General features: G+C 42.8%; 1 protein-coding gene across 2 annotated transcripts in view; it reads right to left on the reverse strand.

Moving 5' to 3' along the window:
* rbfox3a (RNA binding fox-1 homolog 3a) overlaps positions 1-20588 on the reverse strand; it is a gene marked incomplete at both ends in the record, with an annotated part of 188694 nt that overhangs the window by 74646 nt on the left and 93460 nt on the right. Inside the window, one exon of one of the 2 annotated variants that reach the window (XM_084172320.1) lies at positions 5151-5276. The exons of the other annotated variant lie outside the window; for it this stretch is intronic. Coding sequence (XP_084028446.1) covers positions 5151-5276 — 126 coding nt within the window. Of the gene's footprint in view, positions 1-5150; positions 5277-20588 lie in introns of those variants that run through there. 2 annotated transcript variants of the gene reach the window in all.

A 20588-nucleotide genomic window follows, 5' to 3' on the forward strand; every position in this document is an offset into this window, starting at 1 on the left:
GAGAGAGCTCCCGCAGTGTTAAGACAGGGAGGCGTTGTGTCTCGTCGCTCGTCTCTTTCCCCTCTCGCTGCCCCCTCAGCCTGCTCCGCTCGCGGTCTCTCTTTAGCTAAAGGAGCGCTCAAGCGGACGTAATGGTGGCGATTGCAAAACCAAGCGGATATTCTTGAGCTGTATTAAATCTCTGCATAGAGAATGAGGCCACTGAGATACAGGGTTGACAACACTCAAGTTCACTTCCCTTTTTGATCACCGGCCTATTTTTGAACCCTGGCTGAACGGAAATACTCCTATGATATTTCAGATTACAAAACAAAATAGTTGTAAAATGCACATGGTGGCATGTATTGGTGTTGCCCCCAATAAAACATTCAAATACTGCATTATACTTTCTTTAAATGAGGAGAAAAATTATGTTATGATCCCGGGACAGATCTGGGATCAGTTTTCCTGAGACAGTAAATATTTTACATGAATAGTGATTAAAAGCTCAATTAAATTGTGACATGCTATAAAAAAAGATCTGTTAGAATACTGGAGGGTGAAGACATCCACAACTGGCACTTTGTTTTCAGGAAGTGGAGTATATTAGCATCAGAAGCACTGTGCATGCTAATCGCATGACACTGTAGGCTATGCATATAGTAAGCTTGGGCAACTCCAGGCTAATGCGTACCATTAATGACTGGGATGTTTAGCATTATTGGCAAAATGTAAATATAAATTTATTAATGCACTGCACCCCACTCTAATGTTAAGTACGCATTCTCCTGTGAATCATCGTGAATCAACACAAATCCTCCCCCCCCCAAAAAACTGTACACTCAAACCCCCACAATATGGCTTTATACATGTGTAAATCTATTTAACTGTTTGTGGCATTCTTCTTTGTGGGAAGGAAATGTAATCTGGTTCCATTTCCAGCGGTCTAACAGAGTAAGTCGGCAGGTAGCCTTAAGAGAACCACTAGCCACAGGGAGGGAGTGTGGCGGCGTGACTGGCATCCCCTCTGAAGAACTAGGCAGCCCTCACTCTGCTCAGCTCACACACCAAATGAAATTTCAACATAAACGACTGAGCTGTGATTTACAATTCTCCTTCAGAGCAGCGAGGAAAAGTGAGAAAACATTTAAATCAGTCCCCCCCACTTTTGTTCTGCTGTTATGAATTTGCTGTTTAAGGGACAAAACAGCTGAACGGCAGAGAGAGAGAGAGAGAGAGAGAGAGAGAGAGAGAGAGAGAGAGAGAGAGAGAGAGAGAGAGAGAGAGAGAGAGAGAGAGAGAGAGAGAGAGAGAGAGAGAGAGAGAGAGAGAGAGAGAGAGAGAAAGCCTGTAGGAATAATCTTAGGCAAAATACACAATGAAACGTATTCCCTCCCAATGAAATAGGGTTTGAAGTTTTTGAATTGAGCTTAATTGAATCAAAGTGAATTGCGTCGCATCAAATTGACTGCATTAAGGAGTCAAGCCCAGCTTTCTTGGTGACGAAATGAAATCATTTCAAATGCTATGAATGCATTTCGAATTTATGAAACAGAAGATGAAAATATAAAATAACTTGTCAATGAATATAAAAAGAGGAGAAAGGTGTTGTAAACAGCCTTCACTTCTCCAGGCCTTCTCGTAATCTTCAAAGAATACCGGGTCCAGCTTCAACAGGAACCATTTAACGATAAAGGCCATTTACAGTGAGGGTCTCATTCAGCGTCGCGCCAAAAGAGACAACCATTCTCAGTTAACCTTTCCCCCTGAGGTCAGTGGAGGGGGAGAACCCAACCCTCCTGCCTCCTCCACACTCTCATTCCAAAGTCCAAAGAGGCTGTGGCTCATTTCTCAAACCCATCTCCCATGCACCCACACAGCCCATGTAGGAACAGAAACCTATTAGGCCCCCAGTTACAGACAGCGTCTCCATTTACAGCTGTCAATAGTACAGCTTGGCCTACAATAATTATCCCCTAGAAAGGCCCTGTCTCTTCACTGTTAGAATTAGCCCTATCCCCGGAGACCTGGAACCTGAATCCCCCATACTGTCAGATACTGTCCCCCCGTCCCCCCGGGTAAAACAGCCTCTCACTGGGGAGGCAGTGGAGGATCAAGGCCTGGACCGAGGGGGAGGGATAGAGGGATGGATAGATAGATAAAGTGTGCGTGGTGTATTCCCAGTTTTCACCACATCCCTTCCTCCCCGGCCTCTGTCTTCCCTCCACTCCCGGCTGTGTAGAAGGGATCACACTGTCGACGCAGGCAGGAGTCGGTTACACTGAGAGAAGAGAGATCAGTGGCACGCTGCTGTGGAGGAGGACACAGACCTCCCCTGGGCTGCCTGCCTGGTACACCACCGGCAGAGGAACAGGTGAAACCAGAAACCAGACGATCTCTCCCCATCTACACACGCATGAAAGCTCCCCTTAAAGGTTGACTAACCATTTAAGATGCTATTCAAAAAACGGGTGAGGGGAAATTAATAACGCAAAACACCCACAGAAACAATCAATATATATAACAATAAGGGTCAATATCAACACAGTAGAATGTAATGATACAACATCCAATTACAAATCAAAGAAAGCAATTTCAGAAATGTGAGATCTCCAGATATGGCAGCAGGCTCAAACAGAGGGTCATGTAAGACATAAAAACAACAGCTGATTTCCTCCAGAGCCTTAAGAAACTCCCTCTTTTTAATTGAACTGCTTCCTACTTAGATAATAGAGTTGCATTTACGACCACAGCCAGATGCCCACCCAAAGCCTGCTAAATAGAAAATCCATGAGATACCAACTGAGGCCCAGCAACTGTACAAGCCACGACTAAATACTGTGGGTTCACGTATCCCATCCCACCATTTGTATCAGAAATATATTTATACTTTCATATACAGCAGTGAAGTAAACAACCATACTGTAATTCATCAGTGCTGTCAATAAGACACCATAACTCATGGAATATTCTACTGTAAATACTGATCGACGGAGGAAAAAGATGACATCATCTCTGCAGACAGACAGGCAGCTTTTCCAATGTAGTATCAAAACACCCTCTGAATTACAGCAGCGAGTGGTAGCATGATACTGCCATTCTGTAATCACAATAGCCGCATTTCTCTCATTACACCACGGGGAGTCTCTTCTTGTGTTAATGTAAACAAACATTTAGCAAAGATTCATATGCACAGCAACCCACTACAAAGAGCATCAAAGCCGCCTGCCGAGGTACAACAACACAGTGAAACTGCCGCAACGCAAAACAGGAAAAGGTATTGGTTCAGTAATCTTTTATGTAATAAAACTCTGTACGCCTGTGATATCATACAGCTTCATGTTCCAACATAATACCCAAAGCACTCCGAGTCATTTTAATGCAGTCTCCCCTTTTTTGAATTCAAACAAACTTCTAGGGAAAAGGCTTTCACCTCAATCTATTCTCCTTATAGTCTCTGTGTGTTTCTTCCCTCACACAGGCGGCCGGTGCGTCTGGGCCGAGGTGCAGAGAGAAAGAGAGGTGCAGAGGATGCAGTGACCTGTAGCCGTCTGAAAAGGAGCGATGGCCACGCAACAAATGAGGGGTCAGCACAGAGAAAGGGGGGAGAGGGGAGGGCTAGAGGCTGAATCTTGATTCAATGAATGGGTAATTTCCCAAACAACACTGCAGGGGTAGGATCGGCCCGGTGGGCCCCACATAACAAGGGAATGTGAATAATTGAATCATGTAAAATGCTTTGATATTTTGTGAAAACATCCTTTTTGAATGTTCTATTAATTCTGAGGTGTTACTCCACTTAATAAGGATATGGATTGAACAGAGCAGAAAAAGTTATTTGTTTGAAGCAGGGACTAACATTATATGCCCCATATGTGACATACAATAAGTAATATATACTTTTTTACTAGAGTCAGTCACAAATCATATGGATAGATACAGTACAGTATTCTTGTGTTTCAGAAAATGATGTTGTCGTTGTAGACCAGCCTCTCTATTTCCATAAGTCAGTTATAGCAGTGGTAAAATTGAAGAAATTCTCAATTGTCATACATATCACCCTTTGTTTCATACACAAATATAGACCCCAACCCCCATACACACCCATGCAAAAATATGGACATACACACACACACACACATTCCTGAGGCCATGAATAAAAGCAGTATTTCCTTGGGGAATCCTAGCCCTGGCTTCTCCACATGAAATGTGTGCTAGTGGCACCTGGCCGTCCACATGCCTGTCCCCCTCTGAGGGCCTAGCCGTCGGGGTGGGCCCGAGCTGGACAGATGGGTGGGAGGGGAGAGGGCCATTACCCTGATGGGGGAGCAGGTTTTAAAGGGGGAAGCAGGAGGCTCCATCCTGCCAGCTTTAACATTATTTGCTTCAATCACTGCAGTAACACACTGTTTACTGCAACACATGCTAGCGGTAGTAAAAACACAATTGAACAGGCGACCACCCCCCCGCTGAATGAAAATGTTTTGAATAATTCAAGAGATGCACATGGGCCTGCTCTTAACAGTCACCTTGTTGGGTTGTTGCTTTCCTCTGCAGAGTCAATTACAGTCTCTTAAGATTTCACAAAGCAAGAGGGATCAGTGAAAAGGAATCAATTCAACAAAAAATCTATACTTCATATAATGACTCAAACAAATATCAATGCAGATGATCATGACAGAAAAGTGAGAGTGAAAGAGTTAATATCCCCCTCTCACAAAAAGTGACTGTGTAAATTTTTTTTATCTCAACTTCTCAGTGAAAAGTGTTGACACACAATGGAAAGTGACAGGACAGCATGACCATGAAATGAGCAGTACAATATGCAGTGTTACAGTCACAGCAAAATGAGTCATGAAGCCGTGATCTAAACAAACATGTCGTATCCCAGTCTCACGTCATGAATTCCCTCGTTCAAATCTGCACAGGGTGGATTAGAGGAAAATAAAAGAAAGGAGGAAATATAGGCTGAAAATGAGAAAAGAGAAGAGATGACCCCTGGTTTGTGTTGAAAGGGTCAGGGTCGGGGTTGGGGAAGTACTCTGGGAAACACAATGCTATCACGTGGTGCCGAGCGAATGGAGGAATGAAAGAGACGGAGAGAGAGAGCGCGACAGAAAGAGAGAGAGAGAGGGAGATGGAGAGAGAGGGAGGGAGATGGAGAGACTTACCTGGTGTAGGTAGAGGAAGGCAGGGGGACAGTGGAGGGAGTGAGGTAGCATCCCAGAGCCGGAGAGAAGCAGACAGCCTGAGTTGGCCATGGAGCTCAGCGTGTGGTAACGGGATGCTTTGCGCATTTAGCAGGAAGATCCTTCGCTCTCTTTCCTCGCTACTCTGTCTCTTGCTCTCTCTTGCTCACTCTCTCACTGTCACTCTCTCCCACTCTCTCTCTCTCGCTCTCCTTCTGGCACAGCGTACCACTCTCTTTTTTTCTCTCTCCAGCCCTGGTCTTCCTTCTCTCCTGTTGTGGTCTTTTATTCCCTCCTTTTCAATGACAATTTTCTCTCTCTGCTTTTGTGTCTCTATTGCAGTAGGTAACCACGGTAGCCAGCAGCACACTGACAATGTGCATGAGCCGCCTCTCTCTCTCTCTCTCTCTCTCTCTCTCTCTCTCTCTCGCTCTCTCTCTCTCTTGTCCTCGGAGCGACTCTGTTTACTTTGGAAGCGATAAAAGCCAACATAAGCATTCAGACACAGAAGGGGAGGTACTGTGCAAACCGGGGAGTGGGAGGGAGAGGGGGTTGTAGAGTCGACAGGGTGGGAGATGGGGTTATAAAAGAGGTGGGGTAGTGTTGGGGGGGGGGGTTAGGGGTGTGGGGGGGTGTTGAAGTCCCCAGTGTATTCCCACATCAAACAGGCCGTGTGAATAATAGGGGGGATGAAATGACATTAGAACAGCAGCTGATCCTGGGCATTACCACCTCGCGGGATGCTGCGTACAGCCTTTTAATTGCAGACTCCCCCCTCAGAGCCTAATGCTGTCCACAGTCTCCCTCCATCTGCGCCAGAGCTGCGCTCAAGGACACATACAACATGTATGGCAAATATTAATTCACAGCATCCATAGAAGTCTGGCAAATGTATTCACAAAGCCCCGTTATTAGATCTAGCTCCAGCCGTGACATCTCTCTTCATCTGTGAGCGTTTGCTGAGCAGTAAAGCAGTAAATATACATCCACCCTGACAGAGAGAGAGTCTATCGATAAATGATTTATGCTACAAATCTAAAGTCTTAATTTTTTTCCCTTCTGTAGAAACAACAAGGGGCTTGATATAAAATGCAATGGAGCTCACATAAAGGCTGTGTGATGTTAGCCTTCAAACATAACCCATTTATGACACAGGGGTAGCTACAATAATATAATTATGAATTTGGTCACTTTCCCACCCAGACACAGACAGACCATCATAATCACGTCCTGCTGTGGGAGACGACGCATGTCCACTGTGCCGAATTAACTCACTCTGGGACACTCCATTCAGATTCAATCAGCCCCATTCAGATAGCATGCAGGGGGGAAATTACACCAGGAAGGAGTTCAACTAACCCCTACTTCCTATTCATTAGCCCTAGACACTGGGACAGAGCACAGATTGCAGACAGATTAGGGAATACCAATAAGTGACACAACACAATGTGTAATAATGTAATAACATTGTGTCATTCTTGGCTGATGTGTTTTTTTTACATCTAATTGTTGAGCTGAACAGAATGGAGGGAGAAGTTGGTCCTTTGCTAAATGAGCAATCAGCCTGATCTTAATTGAGACTTGGACAAGGCTGAGGCTGCCTGCACACGTTTTGTTCAGGTCCAAGAGCCTGTGTTAAGTACAAGCAGTCGGCCAGTTTTACCGCTGTATGCCACTGTACTGTTTAACCCCCTCTGATGAGATGACTTGGCTAGAGCCAGCAGGTGCTACTACTGCTGCAGAGAGACAAATAGCTTCTCTCTCGCTCGCTCTCTCTCGCTCTCTCGCTCTCTCTCGCTCTCTCTCTCTCTCGCTCGCTCTCTCTCGCTCTCTCGCTCTCTCTCTCTCTCGCTCTCTCTCTCTCTCTCTCTCTCTCTCTCTCTCTGTCTCTCTCTCTCTCTCTCTCTCTCTCTCTCTCTCTCTCTCTCTGTTAATAATTCAAATTAGCTGTGTCAGATCACTCCCTTCAAAGAGAGAGTTGCTGGAATGTTCTCCACTGTGCCTTTCTTTGAGTCATGTAGAATCAAAGCTATCAAAATGTGCTGGAGATATCCTCAGTTAACTCCAGGTTTGATCCGCGGGCCTATTCTTCCAATGAAAAAAAAGAAACAATTGTTGTGACTGCTGGTAGAATACAGGAGCTGACTTGCAACATCCAACACACAATAACCACCATCATCACTGTCTTCTACCACCTCCTCATCCTCCTCATCATCACCATGATCACCATTTCCACTGTGGCAACCTGATAATAATCACAATAACCATTATTATCACCATCACCATCCCCCTGTCATGTGTTTCTCCAGTGTGTTTCTAGCTGGCCCAGCTATGTGATTACTCCTCTGAGACAGGACTTACATAGAGGTGGGGGAGATGAGAGGCACAGGAGATTCAATCAGCTGATTTGAGGCATTACTGCTCTTAAAGCAGGTGATAATATCCCTTCAAAATATAACAGCGACACATCGGATAATAGATCAAATACAAACAGGAAATATGTTACAAATTTGGTGATTTCCTTGTCGTTTTTCGTGGACAGTGTGGTTTTAATGTAGTCTGTAAAGGGGGGAAAAGCAGCAGTGATAGCAGTAAGACGCCATCCCCTGCACTCCCAACCCAGTCAGCAATAATCAGAAGCAATAGAGGCAGTGGCTAATGTGGCCCAAACAATTGGAGGCACATGCCTGTTTTCCACTGTTTACCGTATTGCCATGATCAATAGTGACTACTAGCAATAATCATCATAAGAGATGACTGTTTATATATTTACCTCTGCTCTCTCTGTCAGCCTACTGCAGGGTTTCACTATGGACACAGCTCCCCCATCAGGAGGACAGAGAGAAACATACAGGAAACTAGTTTGTATAATATTGCTTTCAACGCATAATAGGAATATGATATGACTAAATGTAGACATGTTGATATATATTCAAATATATTTTATCACTCGTTGTCACTGAAAATATTGATATATTCAGTTAACTGATGTTCCAAAAAGATCACTGATCTCAGAGTATGTTATTAGGTCCAGAGTAGGCTCTCTGTGACCCAACACCCCCTCACTCCCCTCCTCTCTCCGAGGAGACCTCTGGAGATCCTTTGAAATGAAAACAAAGCAGCAGCAGTGTTTTGTGTTGGGTAGATTTACTGAAGAGGCAGCGGGGGCCTTTGGAAGGGGCACCCTTGGAGTGCCCCTCTGACAAGCCTTCCTCATTATCTGGCATCGCTATGGCGCCTCGGAACCCCTCAGTAGATGAGGGGGCACGCAGACGCCATGATCAGCGTGTCCTCAGGGCGTGCGGCGAGGCGAGGGTGGTGCTCTTGCTAAAGGTCCACTGATTAAACCGCAGGCCCAGAGCGCCTGGGATCCCCACTAATTAAAGGTTGTGTCATAGCTGCCTAACATAACAAACTTCTGACTGCTGCTCCCTCTGGTTTTTCATAACAAGGACATTTTACAGACTTCCCCAACCACTCTCCCCGCCCCACCACTCTCATTTTCCCTGGCATCCCTGGCAGAGTCTTACGCCAGTTGGTTCAGGACGGGAATGGGGAGCCAGGAGGACAAGGCGGGCGTGTGTTTAACCTGCCTCTCACCCGTCTCAGCGTGCCAGGCTCTTTGTGAAAGAGTCAGCACTCCTTTGTCTGGGCTCATAATTAAGGCAACAAGGTACCCACTCTCCCGTTCATTATTTCTTCACTTTGTGTGCAGATCGGAGTCATTAGGAAGGCTGTGCTACGGGGGGCTGCTGGTGCGACCACACAGACAGAACACGGAGGCATGAAGGAACAGGATTTGCTAGTCTTTCTTGCACCAAATTAGCCGCGTTTGTCTCTCACTTGTCTTTTAAATGTCAATAGCCGGCTACATTTAAAGTATTGGTTTTGGCTCCCCAAAGCTGCCAAGTCCTAATAACATTGATGAAAGGATAGTTATGGGTTAGAGAAGGGGTGGGGGAGTTTGTCTGTCAGATCTAAGCCATTGTCAGACACTAGGATATACTGTTGCTGTAGGCCCTTGATACAGGCTTCAGGCTCTGGTAGCCACCACTGTAAATGGATTCTGAAACAGTGCTTGGCTTTTATATGATGTAATTCATCCTCATATGTTTTCACCCGCCGAGTTTCACAATCACAACTTTCTTTATTGCAAACTAATGCACCCAGTGCTGGGATCAGCAGGTTGCGTCCGACCATCACTCACCTGCTTGGGAGAGGTCAGGCTTTTTGGACTTTTGAGCACTCTTCCGTCTTGCTGCGACACTGCAGAAAGCCTGAGGACTCACCATGCTTCCCACACAGAGCTGCCGTATATCACCTCACCCTCCCCCGTCATCACCCCCACCACCACCACCCCCTCTGGCTCTCAGAGAAAATGAAAGAGAGAGAGAGAGAGAGAGACGGAGGCTCACAGCAGACAGTCAACGTCAATACTAGGAAGCTTTTACTGGCTTCTCCTCCTCTCCTCTCTGCCTCCGGGCTAGGAAGTGCCCCAGCTAAGAGCGGGTGATAGCCCAGACCAGAACAGTGGGAGGGTGAAAGGTGGGAGGAACACAAGTGAGGGTTTTGTTCAGGCACAGGAGGGGTCAGCAAACAGGGACGGGTCAGGCTCGGTTAGCCCTGCAAGGCCCGGTGAACCGGAGAGAGAGCTGACAGGGAAAAGGGACGGCCATGCAAGGAAATCACATCACATCGATGATTAAATATTTACTGGCCCTCAGAGAGACGCTCTAGGGGATGTTGTCACGTAGTGCATGCCTCGGTTTCACTGCTTAGTACGACAACCATGTCCTATCAAGGGGTCACTATTTGACAAAAAAATAATGTAACGCACGCCTAACTGGAATTTCAGTAGGGTACTTTTGATTGAAAGCAAATAACTAGTAATACAAATAGAGTCATTACACACATGGAATGCACTGAGCAATGAAACGTAAAATTATTCAGAACATTAGTCTCCTTATGACATTTTCAAACTCTCTGACCTTCCTGGACAACGCTACTGTAGCAACCGTTACCATAGCGGCCGCAGGCCTGAGGCAAGGTCAATTACAACGATTGGTGCGCTGACTCCAAGAGCATTCCATTTGGAACAGATTGGTCATGCCCAGTAATGTCCCCTATCCAGCAGGCATACCTCTCACCATCACTCTTTAACCGACAGCAGAGAGAGAAACTCCAGATGGGTTTCCATCTCTGCTGTGCTGTGCCACCGTCTCCCCCTCCCTCAGGGGTCAGGGGTTCAAACCCTGGCCACCACGTCTTCCTCAGAGGATCACAGGGAGATGGCTGATACATCAATACCGCCTCGCACTCCGCCTCAGATGCACATATCATAACAGAGTGTATGAAAGCAGAGGTGTGACTGTGTGTGGTGTAAATACAGAGCGCCTGCCAGGCTGCCAGCCTCTGTCTGGCTGACGGTGCCCAGAGCTCCTGCTGTTGTTACCGGAGAGGCACCCACGCCACACACACACACACACACACACACACACACACACACACACACACTGCCCCCTTTCAAATTCTCTCCACTTCACCGCCATCAAAACATACCTTTGGGGACATATGCACAGACACAGATTTACTGTGGACTTTGGTGGAACCGCAGGAGGAGGAGAAAGCCAATAGGTTTCAGAGATTCCGCCCAAAGGAGATGTGAGTGTAATATCTCTGTGTGGAAGTCTATGTCATGAATGTAATATCATGCTTCTTTTCTACTAAACCCAAATACTGAGGTATATCTGTTCAATATTTCACAAACGTCCTGCCTCCGTGCCAAACTGTTGAGGGCACGATGGAGAGGATATTCCAACAGAGAATTTCAAAATGTCAAACTCTGAAAGGCAGGAAAAATAAAGAAATCGAAGAATAAAACACTCCAAATAGGTAAATGTGAGTACAATACCACCTGAGAGAGGGAATACATTTGTGGGCCATGTATATCCATTGTTATCAGTCTTGGTCATGTTTCCATATTGCTCATGCAGAGTCACTCTTGTTTCTGCTTTTTTTCCCCATGCTAATGCTATCAGTCACCTGCTGTAGCAGGACTGATAGAGAGTTGTCTGTTGCCATTGTCATTACAGCAGGGGAGAACGCGGCAGAGGCAGAGCCGAGCCCACCAACTGGAGTAACCTTTCATTGAGACGGAGGGAGGGAGGCATCCACACAGAGACACCACCTCCGTCTACTTGACATAACCCTATTACTGCTCCCTTAATTTCTCTGCCTTGACAACGGAGCGAAAAAAACAGTTAAAAGAATGAGTGAACAAAAGCTGCATTTCGGGGGGAGGGATGGAGGGATGGAGGGAAATGAGAGGGGGAGACGATGGGGAGGTAGGCAGCGGAGGAGAGGAGAGACAGAGAGAGACAGAGTCCATGGAGCAGTGCATTCTGGGTAACCTATACTGCCCTACCAAGCAAAAAGGCAGTAACTGCACATAGCGTGGAACTGAGAAAAATGGCTTCAAAGTTTTTGAATTGTCCAGCCAAATGAGTTCTAGGGAGATCATTGGAGATGTAGTGATCTGTTGTCTTACTATGAGTTCATTTTTTATTCATGTTGACCCTGATTCTGACATTACCTTTGACCCTTAAACGGCAGTCACTGCCTTCTTCCTTGGCATGATATGTTACAAATTGCAGGGTAATACCAAAGCAAAGAGCAGTATCTGCCATTTTCATTTGTTAGTTTACTATACTCTCATTTATGCTATTAATGAAAGAGCAGTGTAATTACTGACAGTGTAACAGAGTTCAAACTGCATCCTTTGTGTGTCTTCTACTAAGATACCAGTTGCATTTACATGGAGATGTAGGTTCTGCGTCAGTTACATTACATACTGTGTTTTACAAGTAGCCCATGTCTTGTTATAAGAATAAATGTGAAAAGCAGCACTGCAATTGTTTGAATTACATTAAATTATTATCTATCTTGTATTATATAATTATGTATTGGAACATGATAGAACTATGACGTAGGGTAATACTAATTATACAAAATGACCATGAGATTGCAAATTACATTATTTATATATATATATATATATATATATATATATATATATATATATATATATATATATTGAATGACACTTACATAGACAATTTTGAATAAATAACAGCTTTAAGAATTAATTTTAAACATATTTACATTTTCATATTCATAAGAGGACACAAAAGACATTTAGCTACAATTGATAAAATGCTGAATAGTTACATTTCATTTTTAAGTAACACTTTTCATTTAATTTTTAAGTAAAACTTCTTCAGTGCTCTTCCATATCACTCCTCACACTCAGCTGAAATATATAGAGCAAATAATCAGGGACCTGCATCCTAATGATTCTATTCTGTCATGGATGATAATAATGAATACTGACATTTTGTGGTGTGCAAACATATGATCATAATCCTTTTCAGTTATTCTATTCTATAATATAGGATATAATCAATGTTGATTTTATCTTGTGCAAACATTATCATGATAATTTTCACTGTCATATGTCAGTTAATCTATTCATTTCATACCTGCTCCCAAAAAGGCTCTTAAATGTGCATCTTTATTTACAGATCTAATATTAAGATCATAAGAATAGCACTCTTAATAGCCCTAATTCTTATTTAGATTGCATGGATGGACATTGACAGGAATAACACCTAGTATTGACATTGTCGTATGCACCCTCACATTGCAACTTTGATCCGCACAGATACTATAATCATCTACTTGGTGGAAGTAGTTTTGGCAAAACTATTTTTTCCCGCATTCATGTAATGATGGCACTGAAGCAGACACGTTGAGCACACATTTGGCATGCCAAAGCTTGTTGTACTAATTACTTACGCCACCAACAAAGGTGACAGATAACATTTTGGATTTTAACTTTCCTGACCGGGACAGTCACTCAATACTGGAATGTGAGTAGATATATTATTAATGAGGTAGCAATACTGTGTGTGTGCTTAACCGGAAAATGAGGGTGCGTGGCTTTTGACAATTCAGTATGGGGTGCATGTCCAACAGACTGTCAGCTGACTAGAGATTGTGTGTGTGGTGTAATGTTAATGATTCAAATAACCCATTATAGGGATTATAATAATTATAGGGATAATAGATTGATGCTAGTATAAGTTGCTGATCACCTCTATGGGAGCAGGTAGCACAAATCTATTGCTTCATGTTAATGCTAGCTAAGTAGGTTTTGACATTTTGGTAGGGGCGCGTCAGTTCTAGCTAGGTGGCTGTCACTGGCTAGAAATCGTGTGTGGTGTACTGATTCAAATCAACCATCAGATGACATTTTAGAATATAAATCATTATAGGGCTAATAGATTGAAGTTAGTATCAATTGCTGATCTCCTCTTATGGGAGCAGGTAGCATTGTTAGTCTATGCTCGCTAGCTAGTTAGCTAGCTTAGCTTGCAAGCTATATAATTAATTATGTTCTCAGATCTACTTAGCTAGCTAGTTCTTACCAGTGTCTGAGTTTCGGCGTTTTAGAGCAAGTTCAACCATAATTTTACCCCAGGAATGCTGTGCCATGATGTTGTGTCCCTAGATTAGCTATGTGTGTGTGTCAGTGTCATTCAGGTTCGATTGTATCACTATCAGAATAAAATGATATGATACCAAGATGATATGACACTGATTATATGAGAGTATATGTCAGCTTTACACAAATCTCATAGTTGAAAGTATATTTGACCAAAACACACAGCTTTGCTTAAAAGTTGATATTTCAATCTTTAATGTTTGTTTTATTCCATCTGTAAGGGGATGTAGTTGTATTCTAATAATAGTGATGTACTGTAAGGTATACCAATGTTTCCTTTTCCTTTTAATATTTTCAAACACTTCCAAACAACCTTTCCAATTTTACAGGCCGTCTGTTTGTATACACCAGGATCAAAGCCAGATGTAGGCTGAGCAAAGCCCTGCACAAAATTATGTTTCACAAAATAACTACATGACTGGCAAAATAACTAACTCTGGAATAGCTGATAAATGCTGCCGGATTAGAACCTCTAAAAACATCAGATATTCCATCAGATATGAGATCAAAATCTAGATAGAGTGCTATCTGATAAAAAAGGGTTGTTTGAGTAGTTTGATATGGTCAAGGAATTTGCTAGACCCATCTACTGTGCTTCCAGGCAGCCTGCCTCACCTTGGTGTGGAGACCCCGTGCAGCAACCCTTGTCACCTGGGCTGATCTCTCTCTCCCGCCTCTGATCTGGCCTGCAGCAGTGGCAGCCAGTGGCGGGTGCCGGTTCACTGCGTGACTGCGGTAGCTGTCTGTGTGGCGAGATTAAAGGGTCCGTATCGATCCGCACTGCGCTCATGCATTTTGTATGAGGGAGACATTGTCAAAGAGGTAACTCGGATTAAAAAAAGGGTTGAGGGAGAGTTCCAGAAAATATGCTGAACTCTGTGAAAAATCCCCTAATGTTGAAGTGTTATGTATGTAAACTCCCTTTAATATAGTAAATTTCCCGTGAACTCTCATCGACCGTAGCGATATTAGTCGTTTTTCAATGCTTTTCTTTTTCATTTGCTGCTTGCAATGTTTGCATTCATGGTTAAAAATGAGAGAAAAAAACAAGTCAAAAAAGAGAATAGGAACTGTCAGTTAGAGACAGTCTAATGGCGGCACTGAGTCTGTTGGAGAATAGGAACTGTCAGTTAGAGACAGTCTAATGGCGGCACTAAGTCTGTTGGAGAATAGGAACTGTCAGTTAGAGACAGTCTAATGGCGGCACTAAGTCTGTTGGAGAATGGGAACTGTCAGTTAGAGACAGTCTAATGGCGGCACTGAGTCTGTTGGAGAATAGGAACTGTCAGTTAGAGACAGTCTAATGGCGGCACTGAGTCTGTTGGAGAATGGGAACTGTCAGTTAGAGACAGTCTAATGGCGGCACTGAGTCTGTTGGAGAATGCTCAAGTAGAGTGTGAATTATTTAGGATGTGTGGCTAGTGTGCGCATTATAAAGTCATCCCACCCAGCAACACCAGTCAAGAGTGACCAGGAGTATACCAGGTGTATACAGTACTACCATTCTCTTCTTTGAGATCTAGAAATCCTTTCTTGCAGCATGCAAAGATTTGACTTTAACATAATTTTGTTGGGGCCAACTGACCTAACCAAAGTTGTCAAAATCGACTATTTAAAATGTTCAAATCACAAGCTGTTCTTTACACATAAACACATAAGCAATTACATGTATGTGGTCCTCTGTAGCTCAATTGGTAGAGCATGGCGCATGTAACGCAAGGGTAGTGGGTTTGATCCCCGGGACCACCCATACGTAAAAATGTATGCACACATGACTGTAAGTCGCTTTGGATAAAAGCGTCTGCTAAATGGCATATTATTAGATGAATTATCCTGAAATGCCCAACATTAAAACAAAAAAATTGGCTTGCAGATATGGGCCTTTCATAGTTGTTGATCTGTACATCCCAGGAATAACTAATGCTTGCATCTTGCTTTGATGAACAATTTTAGAGTTTTTACAGTCAGCAGTTCCCTAATGCCACTGATTATTACTCAAACATATTCTATGCTTGTTCTCCATGCATACATATATGAAGCATGGCCATGTTCTGGCAAAATGCCTGTGTAAAAGCCTTTATATTTATCATAATCCTGGACTCTTTATCCCCACAGCACACGTCGATCTCACCTGAACCTCTGTGATAACAAGACAGATTAATCAATGCATGATATTCACATTGTGGGAGAGAGGGAGGGAGAAGAGATACTATCAGTGAACAACCAGGATGATTCAAACACACAGGGTTGTGTCTGTGACACACTGATCTCTGGGTGTAATACAGGGCCTTCTGTTCTCACTGGCAGCTGATATGAAACTGAGCCACTGATATAGACCATCTATCAGAGGGCTCATTCATGCTTCTCTTTACTAGCATGTCATAGGGACGTATCCAGTCACGCTGTAACTATGGTAAACACAGACACCTGCACACAAATGCACCTTTGCATGTACGCACACAGGCGCACACACACACACACACACACACACACACACACACACACACACACACACACACACACACACACACACACACACACACCCACACACGGTCTGATATAATGTCCTGGGGGAGCATTTGCACATATATCAAGGTAAAGTTACACATGAAGAGATAGACAAGAGGGGATTAATGGGGCTTTTACAGCATCAACAATCAAAGCATTTAGTAGATTGTACACCACCACGTTCTGGGAGCTGGATCTGGCTAATCTACAAATGGCTTCTTGTTATTAAACTGCTAATTCAGAGGATTAAGGGATCCATGAGAACACAATCCCCTTTACTGGGTTTTCCTTGGATGCTGAAGGTGGCTTAAATATTAATTAAGCACACACACACATGTGCACCCATATGCGCACATACTCCTACTTGCATGCTTGTCCAGACACAGACATACATGTTCACATGCTCTATCTGTCTCACACACACACACACACACACACACACACACACACACACACACACACACACACACACACACACACACAGACAGACGCATATACGCACACACCTGTTTTCATATACAGTACAGCAGACATCCCTATCTAACTGATTCATCCTTTCATTCTTTTTTGGTTGGTTCTCACCGTCATTCCTCCTCTTCCTGGGTCCCAAAACCTAATTTGAAGACTGAGTCTCTGTATCATGAATCACCGTGAGGAAGAGCTCTTAGGTAATGGCATTCAACATAAGAGATGCTCTGTGCATGATAGCAACCATTTTTGCAGATAAACAGACAAACCACCACTTCTACAGTAAATTGCAAATAAGAACAGTATATCAATGATAACTTGAGAATTCATCATGTGTTAATGGAGATTTTCTCTTATTGATTCTGGTACAATAATATACAACTTATGCATATAGTCTCCTCAGCTTCAGCAAATGTTTTCAGGCCATTCGAGTTTTATTATTCCGAAATTAAGGTACATTCCAATATCTAAGTTATCTATAAAATGTTATGAACGGCACCTTTGAATGTACATTTCCCTGTTGGGTTCCGGTGGTCTAAGACAGGCTGTAAATTTACACAGAGCATCACTGTAAAAGTCAAAGCGTCAAAGCTGCAGCAGAAGCCAATGGAAAGGCACTGGAGCATTATGAAGAACTACTCCCTGAGGATTACATTACCTGACTTTTACACTGAAATAAGCACTGTAATTTATACTAACCTTTTTAGATCAGTATGAATGTGCTGTCCGTGTAATTTTAACTGAGGTCCTCAGCAGGTTTCCGGTGTAGAAATACAGACTTTGAAACCTGAATAGGTCCCGTGTGTTTTAATCAATGGGAGATACCACAGATACAGTACTATTACAATACTAAACAAATACTGTAACACACCATTACTATTACTGCTTTATTAAAAAATATGTTTTATATTAAAACTTCCCTAACAATACTTCCAATACAGTCGATAATACTAATACAACTACTGACACTAATACCATTGCTACTAATGACAATAACAAAAATAGAAACCTATTTGAACTGTGACGAGTGTTTCAGGATTACAATTTGACTCCTAATGGGTTCTCCTGTAACGCTTTAATTCACTACCTATGCGATATCAATTCCATTATAATCTCATTAAACTACTGCACACTGAGGTGATTTCAAATGAATGTGAAACAGCCAACCGTACAGTCCTTCCTAATTGAGCAATACTTTTAACTCATTATTATTGCCCATTATTAAATTAATGAACTTAATGGACTTATTTTCCAAATTGCAAAGACCCCTGGCAACATGTTTTTAATTCCATTAGCCAACATTTAGGAAGAAATTAGACACACAAAGGTGTGTATGCGATTAGCCAACCGCTGTGTGCCCATCTTATAGTGATTCCATGATGACCACTCTCACCATGCAAGACATGATGTTTCATCTCCATATTATGAAATATTAAAACACTCCTGTCACTAGGTGTATCATATGTAGCCCGTTAAAATTTGACCGTTTTTGAGTAACATTTTCACAAATGGTTTAGGTGAAATTTGACCTTATAGAAAATACATGAATCATCGATAGCCACCTGACAAATTTGCAGAAAAGAAGAAAGCGAAGTATCTGCATAAATACTAGAGGGCAATCGATACCTCACCAACCATAAATGACGCGTGTTGATATGGTTATTGAATTCTGTATTTAATTAAAACCATACTCCTGCGCTCACTGTCAAAATTCCACAGCTCCACTGTCGATAGTGTTAGATGAGAAGAGGGTTGTACAGTGATTTGTGTTCATCACAGCATGAGAAAAAGAACAAGAGAACTGGCCAGTGTGTCAGCACCACATCAATCAGTAATCACATTTCTGTTCTCTCCCCCTCTACACTGAAGGACAAAGGCACCACACAGACTCCTCAAAACCACACAGCGTCCTAACTTATCACATCAACAATTTAACACTAATATTAGATTTGAAGTATCCCCAAACCTAAGACTGTTTTTTTTCTCAACAGAAAGTAATCTAAGGGAAGGGCAGACAAAGAGTTATTATGAGTTATTATAACGTCAACAAATTATAATAATTGTCAAATTATGCTTTGCAATGCAACTCAAATTAATTTAAATACTTTTAAATGTACTGTAACCAATATTGTATAAAAAAGTCATTTAAGGTGAACTGCTTCGCTTTTTGTTTCTCCAACAACACGATAAAATGCATGTCCTTAAATCCTCAAAGTCTGAGGTTGACATTTGAAAACAAACAGCCCATAGGCTAAGAATGGGACCGTGGCATTGTAATTTGTTGAAGAAGATAGAATATGCATTTATATTGTAGGAAGTGTCTCAACTTTGTTTACTGTAAACATTGACAGTATCTCTACATCATAGTGATAAAAAACAGCTGCATAATTTAAAACATCAGAGACCAAATGCTCCTCTGAGGTACAGAATAAGCACTACATGATATCCTATGAATATCAATGGGTATAAAAAATTCTGCTCCCCTGAGAGACCAGCATTGTATTCAATAGTAAACCACTAGTTATAACTCATATAGATTTCAAACTGTCTCAATGCCTCTGTTTTCCCCCCTGCATTTTGCTGCAGCCCAATGCAAAAGCATCACGAAATGTCAGACCCACAGTAAACTAAAGGGCTTTCCGTACACAACCCATGCCATTAAGAATGGGGTCTGAATGAGAGAGACAGAAAGAGTCGACCTCGTGCAACCTAGGGGCTAAGGTAACTACACTTACACTACAGTATTCACTGCTCATTTGGAAGTCTTTAGTTGTCAACAGAATCTATTTTTAGACCAAGTCAAGTCTTATTGGGTGCAGGTCGTAAAATATTTAACCAGTATAGAGATCTGGCAAGTCATTGGTTTAAAAAGAATCACTGCTTTAAGACTGACTAGGCTTCTATATATATATTCAGAGAGAGCCAGTGGTGATTTGTCTGCACAGTAAAAAAAAATTGAGCAACCAAAGATTTGGCAAAACTGTTAAAGTGATTTGGTGGGATTGCCAGTTGAACCATAAAGTGCAATGAAAAATTACATGCACAGTTTAGACTGTGTGACTACCTTTATATTTTTCCGAAACATGTATACACTTATATATTTTTGGGCAAAAAAATAGCTGTGTCAACAGCGTCACATTATACAGCATTTCAATGAGAATTATTTATCAGCTGAACCTCAGTCATATTTATGGGCTCCTCTGCACAGATGAACAGAGCCACCTCCACACTGCTGAATATTTCTCTTTCTACTTTAACGGGGGCTTTGGCCAGCACACATCAAGGCTGTTGGCATATGAAAAGACACTGGCCACTGGTGCAGGGTGCTGGGTCACTTCATGGGCAGAATGGACACATATGATATCCCAATCGTATCACACATGTAATTACATGTGACTAATGTGATTTACAAAACACATAAAGACAAACACACACATATTGTGCACGCGTGATTTCAATTTGATTTGTGTTTGTTTGTCTTTATGTGTTCTGTAGACACACACACACACTACCCCCTTTTAAATTCTCTCCAATTCACTGCCATATATACAGTGGGGTGTCACGATCGTCGACAGATGAAGTGGACCAAGGCGCAGCGTGATAAGCGTACATTCTTTAATTAGTACACACACGAACCAAAACAATAAACCAAACGATACGTGAAGTCCTAGGTTATACACAAAACCCTACGGAACAAGATCCCACAACCTAACATGCCACAAGGCTGCCTAAGTATGGTCCCCAACCAGCTACAGCTGTCTCTGATTGGGAACCACCCTGGCCAACATAGATATAAACGATCTAGAACAAAAGCATAGAAAATGTAACAGAAACTCCACACCCTGGCTCAACATTTAAGAGTCCCCCGAGCCAGGGCGTGA

The sequence above is a fragment of the Coregonus lavaretus genome (genome assembly GCF_964263955.1).
Source record: "Coregonus lavaretus genome assembly, chromosome: 2".
Classification (NCBI taxonomy): Eukaryota; Metazoa; Chordata; class Actinopteri; order Salmoniformes; family Salmonidae; genus Coregonus; species Coregonus lavaretus.